Source organism: Alligator sinensis, unplaced genomic scaffold (assembly GCF_000455745.1).
Source record: "Alligator sinensis unplaced genomic scaffold, ASM45574v1 scaffold970_1, whole genome shotgun sequence".
Taxonomy (NCBI): Eukaryota; Metazoa; Chordata; order Crocodylia; family Alligatoridae; genus Alligator; species Alligator sinensis.
In genome coordinates, this window is record NW_005842094.1 from 1,375,976 (window position 1) to 1,388,383 (window position 12,408).

General features: G+C 45.0%; 1 protein-coding gene across 1 annotated transcript in view; it reads right to left on the minus strand.

Moving 5' to 3' along the window:
* Nucleotides 1-12,408, minus strand: part of LOC102383865 (piezo-type mechanosensitive ion channel component 2-like) — a 110,954-nt gene that overhangs the window by 1,414 nt on the left and 97,132 nt on the right. Inside the window, exons 44-55 of the mRNA XM_025204702.1 lie at nucleotides 12,112-12,300; nucleotides 11,322-11,520; nucleotides 10,513-10,639; nucleotides 10,173-10,320; nucleotides 8,290-8,504; nucleotides 7,446-7,604; nucleotides 5,610-5,757; nucleotides 3,655-3,843; nucleotides 3,256-3,348; nucleotides 2,008-2,177; nucleotides 1,227-1,343; nucleotides 268-347 (exon numbers count right to left, since the gene is read on the minus strand). Coding sequence (XP_025060487.1) covers nucleotides 268-347; nucleotides 1,227-1,343; nucleotides 2,008-2,177; nucleotides 3,256-3,348; nucleotides 3,655-3,843; nucleotides 5,610-5,757; nucleotides 7,446-7,604; nucleotides 8,290-8,504; nucleotides 10,173-10,320; nucleotides 10,513-10,639; nucleotides 11,322-11,520; nucleotides 12,112-12,300 — 1,834 coding nt within the window. The remainder of the gene's footprint in view (nucleotides 1-267; nucleotides 348-1,226; nucleotides 1,344-2,007; nucleotides 2,178-3,255; nucleotides 3,349-3,654; nucleotides 3,844-5,609; nucleotides 5,758-7,445; nucleotides 7,605-8,289; nucleotides 8,505-10,172; nucleotides 10,321-10,512; nucleotides 10,640-11,321; nucleotides 11,521-12,111; nucleotides 12,301-12,408) is intronic.

Here is a 12,408-nt window from a genome sequence, read left to right on the forward strand (position 1 = left end):
CCTAGATGGGATTCTGCTTTCTGAAGCAGCACATAGTATCTGTGCTCATGCAGTTTTGAGCATGTAAAAAATAATGGTCTCTAATTCATGAGCATGGATTCACTGAGAAGGGCTTCTCTTTCTGACAGTTCAATGTGGATGCTACATGAAATGCAGAAGTCTATATCAGACAGGGTTCCTTTCTTGTATCCCAGACTGGGCAGAGCTTTAGGTTTCCACCAAGAACCCGCCGCCCCCCACACTCACTGTTTTCATGCTGTTACTTACCAACTTGCAGCCGATGGGCAGTTTTAGCTTCTACTCCAGCATTAGCCCTGAAGTATCTTGGTATGAGGCCTGGAAGCAGTCTAGAAAAAAGAGAATCCAAAAGCTGCCTTTGAATTGCCAAGTTCCTCAATCTTACAAATTGATCCTTAGGTTCATCACCACTTAGAAATAAAACTGAACCAAACGGAAAGGAAAGCCAAGCAGCAGCTCCTAGCCACAATTGTTAGTGACAGTTGCTCTATCAAGCTCTCAAAGAGCAAATCACAGAAACTACCTTACGGTACGTTCTTGGTCCCCATTGCTGTGTTATGTGAGCCGCTTACAACATGCCTAAATGCTACAGCAGTTCTGTTTTCCCCCATTTTACAGAGGGAGAGCTGAGACCCCAATCATCAATAGTAGCAGGCACCTAGAGCTCGCATCTCTTTTCTAGTAATTACACAAAGTGGAAGAGCCATGAGCCCCACAGCTGCAAGACCCCTCCATAGCCAGTAACACCCTTCCCAGCAAACGATTCCCTCTCATTAAGTTATGCCCTCGTTGGCTGCATCAGGGAGGCCCAGAAACAAACAGGTGCTAGAGATCACAGTCCTCCAAACCATAGAGATGGTTCCTCCAGGTACATGGGCAGGGAAGGGTTGGGAAACAGCTGCTCCTGTTGTATCTGCTCTGTTACTAGGAGGAGGGTTACATGGATTATAAATCCATGCTTGTCAGCCCCAGCATGTTTTAGCAGAAGAGGACAGTAAACACAAGCTAATGTGTTAGTAGGAGTGAGAACAACACCCATGCTCCCTCCTTGTCCAAAAACAGGAAGCAGTCCCAAGGAGAGCGAGGGGCACATAGAGAATGACACTCCCTTGCAGCAGCCAGATGAGCTTCATCTATGGTGTGCACCAACCCTCATTTTTGCGTTAGCATGTTTTGAAATTGTGGCCCAAACAGAAGCAAATACTAACATGGGCTCCTTCCTGACCCCTTTCAGCATCTGAACAATCTGCTCTCTTATCTCCTTCTCTTTGTACCGCACCACGTATTGCCCAGATGCCTCCACGTTCTTCACGAGAGATGCATTCCTGGAGAAAAGAAGAATAAGTGAGGTATAGTTCAGAGCAGTGCACAAAAGTGGTCCAAGATAAAGGGCACTGTAAGCTTCTCCCTCCAGTGGTGGTCCATGGGTCCTATTTGGGAGGTCCCCATTGACTGCGACAGACATTTAATGGCTGGGAGAGCCTTCCCACTGGCTTGGACACTCTACAAGGCAGCTCTGGGCTGTCTTACTAGGGCCCTTGCAAGCCCTAGTGAAAGTCATTATTGGAGGCAGTGTTGGGAAGACGGCAGGGAATAATCTCTTGCCAGCCCTGAGGTAAGCACAGGACTGAGTCCTGAATATCTGTTAAGGGTTTGGAGATCCCCAAGGGAAAGGAGCCATTGTTGGTTGCGTTTTGGTAGCTCCTCAGCACTCCAGTCATGGGCAAGGGTCCTTGTGCTTCCTGCTATACACAGTCCCTGCCCCAAAGAGGCAAAAGATGACACGAGAGCAGGGGGGGAAGACAACCTTGATAAGCAATGGTCTCAGCACAGCTTGTTCTATTTTAACTAATTAAAATGTTGGCTGGATAATTAAAGGAGTTAATGGAAACTGGCTCCAGACTCTGAGGAAAAGTAGCTTGAAAAGGCAAAAGGAAACTGATTTTAATTGCATCTTTTAAGTCATGTTGGCTGTGAGGCGGTTGTTACCTTTGAACTGTCCAGTATAAGTGGACGTAGATAGCGGTTGATTTGGAGAGCTCTTCTATCATGATTTCCCGGCTCGCTGGACTGATGTGCCACAGCAAACTGGCATTGCTCTTTATTTTAGCAGTGACAATGTCCTCTGCGTTATAATTCACTATAAATTGCATGGCAGCCTTGGGCAGGGAGGAACAGAAAGGGTAAGACACTGAGACTGGAAACCGTTCAACAGGGCCCTATCCACACAGGCTTTACAATGCATTTAAACCTTAACTGTAGCCAAATTGCAGAGTCTAACCAGGTTAGGTTGGTGCTGAGGACAGGGCCAGGCAGGGTGAGAATACTCAAAAACCAGAATCCAGCCTCATAGCTAAGTTCCCAGATTTCTGCTTGGTACGGAGTAGGCGTGGGGTGGGGTTATCCAGTAAACAGCTTGCAACTAGATGCTAGGGGCCAATGCCAGCTTCCACAGAGGTGATGCCAGGCAGCTCAACAGCAGCATAAGATCAGCATAGTAATGTGAAGAGGAACCTTGCCAACTCATGTTGCCTGATCAGGCCCATCTCCTGCCCTTTGCCAGGAGCACAGGCCCTGGCAGCAGCACAGATGTGCTCACAGGGAGTTTGCTTCCAACAGAGATGTCCTCTGCTGCAAGTTTGCAGCTGGTTCAGTTTGTTTGAGCCACCTGATAAGCACAAAAAGGGCTGCAACTGGGTGTGAGAATCTGGCCAGCTGAGTTGTGTAGGAGCAGGATCGAGACCATTAATTTGTGCAAACAGTGTTAGAAAACCATTTAACTTGCAATCGGGCGTAACACTGCAATGGAAGAGCGCAACGCTTGATGGATCGGGTTAGGATCAGCCCAGCAGTGCCTCCCACAAGGAGAGGTGCTGAGAGGGAGGACTATAACTCAGCTGTCTACAGGCAGAAAGCAGGCTGCCTGGGGGATTGTTAGGCTCTGGGCCCAGCACGCCTAGTCTGGAGAGACTTTCCCAGGACATGCTGCTGTGGCTTCAAATTGCTAGCATTCCCCCTGAAGCAAAGCCCTACTGGAACACCCCACCAGCCTATTCCACGATTTGCAGGTGTTGCTGAAATCCCTCTGTCATCAAGACCTTGGTTGGATATCTTCCCTTTCCAGGCAGGTGATGTAGCCACCCAAAGCACTGCGACCCAGGTGAAGAAATCCTCCTGGGCAGGGTGGGAGGAAATGCGGGTTCTCCGTATTCAACGAGCTGCTTGGGTGCCACTTACCGGGTGAAAGGCGTACTGAGCGGTCAGGTCCGTATATGCTGCTTGAGTGAAAGGGATCAGATTCCTCTGCTGGGCACTCATGGTGAACAATGGCTAGGAGAGAGTGAGAGGGTGAATCGCAGATATTTATGGGGCTCTCCGTGCTGCTGGGGACCCCTCCACATCCAAGACAGTATCTCCCAATACCAGGTATGGAGCAGGAACCTAATAAGATTCACCACCTTCCCTTCCCTCCCCTTTTCTTTTGATTGCCCTTCCTTTCCTTTTGACATCTCCCATTTCCCGTCTTCACATGGTAGCACTTCCAACTGCTGCTAGCAATTCTGCACTGGGGTGACCCCTAATCTAAAACCTCTTGGCTACTGTGTGCACAACACTTCTGTAAGAGCCATACTTTACCTCGTAACCACCAATCGTAATTTTGACCGAGATATCCAGGGGCTGATTGACTACTCCTGCCACTGCTTTAACAAGTGACATAAGCAGCAGTGGAAACCACAAAATGAAGATCAGGATGAAGATAAGGCAGCCCCCCATGCCATATTTCACAACCATTTTCTTCTTCTGCCCTGCAGGTTGAGGGTATCTCTGCAAAGAAAGAAATATAATTAATTGGTTATGATGTAATTAAAACTGCAAGAAAATTAGGTAGGACAGCACAGGGAAGGGGGAGGAGAAGGAAGCTGGCAAACATCTGAGAACGTTTGGAAAATAACCTGGTGGTTTTGCATGTACCTTTGGCAGCCATGTGTGATGGGGTGACAACTGGGGTGAAGCTTCTGCTGGAGTAAAGCCTTAAAAAGCAAAAAATACTAAGAAGTAGCACAGTACCTAAAGGGAAGAGGTCCTGGACTGTAGCAGCTGAAGACTTGGTAGGAAAGAGATATCTCAGCCCTTCCTAATGAAATAATGGCCCACAAAGACAACCCTGCATGGGTCAGAATGATAACCTATAACCTAGCAATTCTCTTCCATCTTCACCTTGTGTGATTTTGATGTAGGCACTCATCTGCAGCATTAAATATTTGTTCTTAACCTTCAGTTAGTAATGCTTTTAATGGAGTCTTTTTTTTTTTTTAAGATCAGGCCAACAAGTAATTTATAGATTTCTCTGCAAATAAGTACAGGAGTAGCTTCTGATAACACAGGAGCCCCCACAAGTCTTGGCCTCAGACTCAGTGCTGCCACAGAACTGATGCTGCGAGTAGTTTCCACACTTGAGAGAGAACCAAATTCCCACGTGTGGTGTCTGTGAGCTAAATCCAGAAGGGTCCTTGGGTATGCTGTCACTTAGGTGCTTAGATCCAATACTTAAGTGCCATAGCGATCCGTCAAACTTGCTCAGGTGCTACCTAATAATCCCATGCTTGCTTCAAATTCCAAGACCTCTTTATTTGGGCTGGCGAGCGTTTGCACTCACCCACGTCTTGATGCCATTTCAACCAAACACCACCTAAGCCCCAGTGGGGTTCTCAAATCAGCCATTCCCGCACCAGTTTCACCCAGGGGTATTCTCAGAGCACACTGGGTCTTGCTGGGGATGATGCTCTGCGGCATGTCATTGCAGCCAAGAGCCTGCTGGTGAGAGGATCTTGTTTTCAGCTCTCCACCCTGCTTTATTCGGAGCAGGGGCTTGAATTGGCATCTTCTTCCTTCTAGGCAAGTGTCCTAGCCCCTGGACATCTCAGTTAGCACCAGGGAGCTCTTTTATTCTTGAATGATCCGCCCTAAATGACCTAACTGCAGGACAAAGTTCATAGCTGAGAATCCCGGGCAGAGAAAGCTGCCTCCCGGCAGCATGGAGTTCAGCACCTAAGAAGTCTCTCCGAGGAGCAGGGTGGCACTTCCCGCTGGCTGAGTTAGGCAGGCAGCTCCTTACCCAGCTTGTGGTTTCTGGGGATCCAGTGCCTAAAGGCCTGATTCTCCCTTTTTAGGAGGTGCATCTCTACATTGCCTTCTGTATGCATTGTATGCTTCTGGCCCTAACTAGAAGCTGAAGTTTCCACTAGGTGGCAGGACATGGAAGAGTTAGGCATTGCAAGTTAGTTCTATAACGGCTAGAGACTGAAGAGGCTACAGTCTTTGAGTTGGAGCCTAAATCCCCTCTCCCAGCCAGGCCCCATAGATGGGTGATAATTGCTACTGCCTCATTTGCCTACACAGCAACTCACTAAACAACTGTTACTTGCAGTGCTGCCATGCAGGGAAGGGCCTGCTCAAGTGCAAAACTCTCCCCCTCTCTCTCCATGAGTGTAAAGGGAGCAGATGTCTTCCCCCAGAGCCAGCACCGGCCTCAGACATGTCTGCTTTAGAGCCTGTCACCAAGAAGGGACTGCAAAAATGGAACCACTCACCTTCTCAGACTCGCGCAAGCATTTCATAATGAAAATATTTGCATACAAATCCTCCACACATATCCAATTGGAAAGGCTGAGCGTGGTGTCAGTCCAAACCCAGTCCATGATTGCTCTCAGCTCTATCAGGAAAGGCACCATTCGGAACCTACCGGTTAAACCAAGAAAGAACGTTAGCCACCTTTTGGACGGATGCCTGTGCAAATACCAGGGGCTGAAGTCCTAGCAGACAACTTACTGAACCTGGAAAAATCACCCTTGGCTTTGGTGGACTTTGCCTTTATCTTTCCATGGAAAAACTGTTTCCTTTCCAATGCAGATGTGTAGCTCTATGTTCTGAGGAAGCAGAGGATGCCTGGTGATTGCAGCAAGAAACCCTCCTGCTTCCAGGTAGTTAGTGGTTAGTTCCTGCCTGATGCAAAGAAAAAACCTCTCCCCCTGGGCAGATTATTCCATAACTGTCTATTAGGAGCAACCCAAGTCATCTGCTACTGGCCTCATCCAGAGGCAGGACACTGGACTGGATGACACATTCAGCTGATCCCATCTGGCAAGTCCTATGTTCCCAGTTGCCCAACTAGGAAGACTTCCAGTTTGGAAGACAACTGTTGCAGATCAAATTTCCAAAGGGTCTTCAGCCCTGGCCTCCTCCTGTCTGTGTGTGAAAGTGCCTGTGTGAGTACTTCTTGGGTGCTAGTACGCATGCCAAAAACTATCCTTGCAACTAATCATGCTTATTATAGAGGTACCTAGCAGCCATGCAGAACTGGGGCCATTGTGCAGTGCTGTAGAAACCCAGAGCAACCAGCAGTCCCTGACACAAAATGCAGAGTTTACTTACAGCTCATTTACTGATCCAAGTGGGCACACGTGTGCAAATTCTGTTACCTTAGTGCACAAATGACTGTTTCTGTCAGCTGAGCTGACAGATTGAATGGCACTGACAGTTTTTCAGCATTTCTGTCTGCACAGGGGGGACTCAAAGTTTGCAGGAAACAATGTTTGTCCCTTAAGTTTCCTTGCAAAGCCTCTTAATTTGTACAACATGCACAGAGAGCCCATCTGAGAAACATCTTTTTTCCAGTCTTTTTATAGTTTTTACAATATTTAACTCTGTGTGTATGTGTTTAAAAAAGCAGCGAGTACATAAAATTCATCCTAAACATTGCCAAACTGGCCAATGGCTTTTTAATATCACTACCACAAGGTTGTGTTTCAACATATTTCCTGTCTGGAACCATTCCAGTGGCAATTCCAGGAGTGGAATATATTTAGTCTATATTTACTTAGTCTATTTAACTTTCTTTTGGTGTCTTTGGCTCATCTCACAACCATGCTATTTTAGGATGATTTATACAGTATTTACATTAAATTCTGCTAATATTTCCTTGCCTCTTGAAACTGGATTATAGTATTTATGTCCCCATGACCAATGTTGGAAGCATAAGCAGCTATTCCAGGCAATCGGGGAGGATCTATCAGAGGGGAGACTGCCAGGAAGTGAGATGACTTGTCTGAAATGTTCCTTGAGGGATTATGTAGGATAGTAACAATCAGAGAAGGGCAGCTGCAGCAGTAATTAATGTGGGTTGTTTTCAAAAGTGAAACAATGGCATTTACACTGTACTCTTGTTTCCTTCGAAGTCTAAACTTGGGGTTTGAGCTTAACTTCTGACAGGCTTCCCATAAATTACACATGCCCTGAAAAAAGAAGTTAGCATGTGCAGACTAAATGCTGGTTCAGTAAGGATTGTGCCACTGACTTTAACATGAGTTGGACTTGGTCCACAATATTTTGTCTCTGTTGCCAAAGGGGAATATCACCTCCATGCTTACCCCTGGAAGAGGAAGAGGTTTATGCAGTTGTAGCTCTTGGTTAGAAAGTTGCCTAGGATCTGCTTGGGATATCCACATTTGATCTGATATGCTGACAAGCCAAAGTAAATACACTTGACTAAGTACCAAAGCTGGGCCACGTGGTTTTTGTTAAACCTCCTGCAAGTGAACAGAACACAAATTTCATTGCACTTTGTACGTGGCACTTTCTACATCATTATTTTAACTTTCTTGGTACAGTGACCCCCTCGGCCTGGATTTGAACTTGGCAAACATGAGATTCAAAGCAAGGGCTACAAAACAGTTTCTTCCCCCAGTCTGAAATAGTAAAGGCCCATCTCTGAAGGGAGTGTAGTTACCAAGTGAACCACTTCAAAGTAGGTTGCGTCCAAAGTTGGGAGACTGCTTCTGCCTGCCCAGGCTTTCCCTTGCCATACCAAAAGTCTGCTAATGTCTCCCTTTCCAAGGACAGCATTTTCCGTCATACTTGTTGAGCATGCAGATGAAATGTGTATTTGGTCATTTGCACAATCAAAATAGCCGTACAACTGGAGGGTACAATCTGGACACAGAATTGCACTCTAGTGTTTTCTTTGGCCAAAGTGAACTACATTCTCTTTATCAGGACTGCTGCGGAAAATGAAGTTGTCTACATCTGTTCACTACTGATTTCCAAGTCCACCCACCTTAGCTTAAGTGCCAGGAACATAAATTTAGCATCTGCTGATAGTGCACAGAAATGTCAGACTTCAAAGCCATCATTGCTGTTGTTTGTTTTCTCACTGAACGCAATGACTGGTCATAAGGGAGAAATATTTTCATATGATGCAGGATACAGTTGTACCTGTCAGTAACTCCTGGCAGGATGAAGAACATCCAAAAGTGAATGCCAAAGACCAAGACAACCTGGAACACACACTTCCCAAACATGGTTTTCCTCAAGTAAATGGCCCGGTCCGCTATCATTGTGCCGAACTGGAGCAGGAGCATCGCCAGAAAGGCTTGAGGGACCTGATCTTCTGACAGTGATTCGGTTATGTCAGCAGCTGCCGAGTATTTCTGCAATTAATCATAAGGATTATTGTAACAACCAAACAGTGCTAAACTAAAACTAATAAGGCTCAGGGCTCACCCAGTGTTTTTATATATCCGCTAAGCAGGGGGAAAATCTGAACTTATGGGCGTGATCCCTAATCAGGCAAGTAGACCACTGGAAGCAAAGGGTTTGTATCTGTCAATAAGGCTGGATGTGGTATCAGGTTTTGAAAGACCAGATTCTTCTCCCTCTGCCTATAAGCAAATCCCCACTTTGGAAGGATCACATAGAAAATCATCTTGGAGGCACAGATTGCACAAGGTTACAGGTGCCTCGTGAAGGATCCTAAAGAACAGATATTTTTAAACCTTTTTTTATTTGTATTTTTTTTACAGAAAAATGAGCACCCACCATAGAGCCAGATCCAGCCACAGGTAGCCTCTAAAAATCAAATGCCTCTTATTTTTGGAAATGGTCAGATCCAGCTTTCAAATCCCCAGCTTGAGCCAGGTCTGATCTGAAGCTTAATTCAAGCCAATATAACAGCATCAGCCCAGACTCAGCTGTGCTTGGGGTTTTCCCATTTTCCCCTATTCATTATTACTAAGAACGTTTTGCATGAAGCCTGGATCTTTCCCTCTTAACAGCTTCAACTGATATTACTGATGCCAATTCCCCTGCTTGCAGTCAGAATCACCTTCTCTGACACAGAGCAGTTCCTTCCAGGCAGATGGAGGAAACCCAAGCAAATCCTAAAACTTGTGTGTGAATCTGAGGCTTGACTACCCACTGAAATCCCTGGGTCTGTGACTTAAAACTGAACATCTCAGCAGGCAAATAACAATGCTGAGCATAGAGCAAAAATGGGGCCGGGCTTCAGCTCCATGAGCCTGTATCAATCACTCCGGGGCCTTGTCACAAGTTCTATGCTTATATGCTTTCTGGATCTCAAACAGGCTCCTTGTTCAATAGGGACACAATCCTGAGTGTGTCTCAGGACAGTGAGTGCTGTCAGCTCTCACTGACATATACAGAGGTAAGATGCTGATCGCTTTGAAGGAGATTGACCCCTTCTCTTTTGATGGGTTGTCATCTCTGATCTTTGCATTGAAGAAATCTTCTCTCCTCACTTTATAAAAGCAAAGCAATGGCTAGAGAAAGGGGGGGAAATGAAACAAGCTGTGAATGCATGAAAAATGAATTCCTGGCAAAGCAATGGCAGCCCCACAGCTGTTCCAGTCTCATTATCTACTCCTACACTGCCTCCTCCTCCATTGCCCCCACTAGTGACTGTTATCTTTGTGAGTTAGCCTGTCTTGCCTTTGTGAATAGTCCCTTTGGAGACTCCTTGCTCAATTTTAAGGATGAATCAAGAAGCAAATACACCAAGAAAGAGCAACTGTAAATCAGGGGAAATTCTGATGGCTTCCCTGGTGGTGAAAAGAGGAGTCCAGCGCAGAGAGTACAAAGCCTCTTCTGTCTTTAGGCACCTACACACATCGTGGTTCTCCCTAACTCTTAATTCCCAGACTTACACAGACAGGTCCTCTAAAGTTTCCTGGAGTATCCAATTATGGAAGGACCCTGCTGACTAGTTACCACAGTCCTCAAGGAAAAAAAATCAAAACCATTTTCCTTTGCAGTTTGCTTTAAGAAATAAGAAAGGAAAGAAGAGGTGCATTTGTGCTTACGCCAAAAGCCCCGTATCCAAAGATAATGATTATAAAATTGATTGCATCCACAAGGAACATCAGTGCATAAACATCGCAGACAGGGCTGAACTCTGGGTGAATAATGTTGTAGAAGAACTGCCTGATCGGCTGATAGATTTGTAGGGCACTAGAAGTAAAAAATAATATACATAATTTTAGTGAGTAATTACTACAAAGCTTTTAAAAAATAATTAGATCAATATAGCCACCTCGCATCTTAAACAGAAGATCCATAAAAACTGGAATCATCAGAACTCTGTTGAACTGAAATGCAACATTTCATTTTATTAATAGATACTACCAATAATGTTCCAGTTACGTTTTAATTGCCAGTTTCTTTATCTTCACCAAGTGTTGTTTCAGGGTCTTCTTGGCAAGTTTTTTGTTCCTGCTGGGCTGCTTTCTGAAAAGATTCCATCTCTTCCAGGCTTCCTTTTGAGGCTTGCCTACCAAGAGGAAGATGAATCAAGACCCATTAGTTTCATAATGACGTTAGTATTCCTTTGCCAAAAAGGTTAACAATTCTTGTTCATTTTCTTTGTTCCAAAAATGCACTAATTCAGCCATAAAGGTTCCCTTATAGGATGTTACTAAAACAAAGATCCCCTATGTATACAGTTTTGGGGCCCATAATACACAATATTCAGTCGGAATTATTTGAAATTTCTGCACCCAAGTGGTGGGTGCATCAGAAAAAGATAGACAGTGGGCGCATATACACAAGACACTGGCTGCGCAGTAGCTGAATATTACTGTGCAGTAGCATGTCACGGCACTAACCATGCTAATACGCTACTGCACATCACTATTAGGTTACTGCGCAGTAGCATCACTTAAACATTCGCCAGCACTGCTGCACAGTAACTCTGATTACTGTGCATGTATTTAGTACTTGCTTATACATGTACTTGCAGTAACCACTGAGCAGTAAGTAGTGTCTCATGTAGATGCACCCAATACGGGTGAGAATAGAGACTCCAACCACTGAAAGCCCAGCTTCTCTGTTTGTAGGTATATCCAGAGAAAGATGAACAACTGAAATTATGGTCCCAAGTGTATTTTCTTTATCTTAATATTAAAGCGAATGCCTCCCCCCATATAAAAGTAGCTCTCTGTGGGTCCAGCTACCTTCATTAGCTGAGCCTGTCTGGCGTCTCCTAAAAGCAATCTTGGAGAGGTGGTGATGTCTGAAGAGATGCCATGTCCCTGATTCAGCCTCACTTTCCTCCAGGTCAACTCTGCTCTGCTTTTTCTTTTGCCTCCGTGTCAGTATTGTTTTCTTGAGATCGGGCACATCAGTGCCTTTGGCATCCCATAGTCCATGGCACTAAAGAGAGTATTTTAAGAAAAATAAAATAGTCTGGTACATTGTGCCTTCAGTACAGTATCTTTAAGTCACAGGAATCACAAATCACTCTCCAGAGGGAGGAAGAAGCAGACACATAAAGGGGTGGGGAGAGAGTTAATACTTGAGAACAAGGGAGGTTTCCTAGTGACCAAAGACCCAACTTCAACCCACAATGCAAATTTCCTAAAATTTATAAGTAAAACTCCTATTGACTTCAATGGGGTTGGGATTTCCCACCCCTCCAGGACTTGAATCTCTTATTACTTCGTATGAACATCTCCCTTTAAAAAGATTTATCAGTAGGTAACCTGTGACAGGAGAATTAAGCACTTGCTTATTTAAATCCGGAATTTCATGTACCTCTTTTCTGAGTTAAGGACAGAAGTTAAACTTGGTTCCAAACCCAGATTTGGACTCTTAAGTCCATACATTTTAAAGCCTAGAAGTGAGTTTTGAATTTATACCAGGACTGAAGAAAAGGCGCACTCAGAAAAGTTTCATTTCTACTGAAAACAATGAACACAGCTATAAAGAACTGGATCATTTCTTTTCCAATCAAGAGAGATTTACCTTCAGGATAGACCTGTGAAAGAACAAAGCAAGCAGTTGCACGAGATCAAAATGCACATAGCCATCCTTCTTCTCTATCCCAACAATATTTGGCAGTGCAAATGGCTCTTCTCCATGGAGGGCGCAGTACAACTTGCTGCTCCAGGGAAAGAATCCAAACTGAGAAAAATATTTGACAGCAACTGTTATCTGGAGGGAACAAAAACATACAAAACGAGTTAGAAGGTCTGACCTCGAAGAGCAACAGCTGGCCTCCAAAATTTTCAAAAAGAGCTTTTTACATCTTCCAAGTATAGG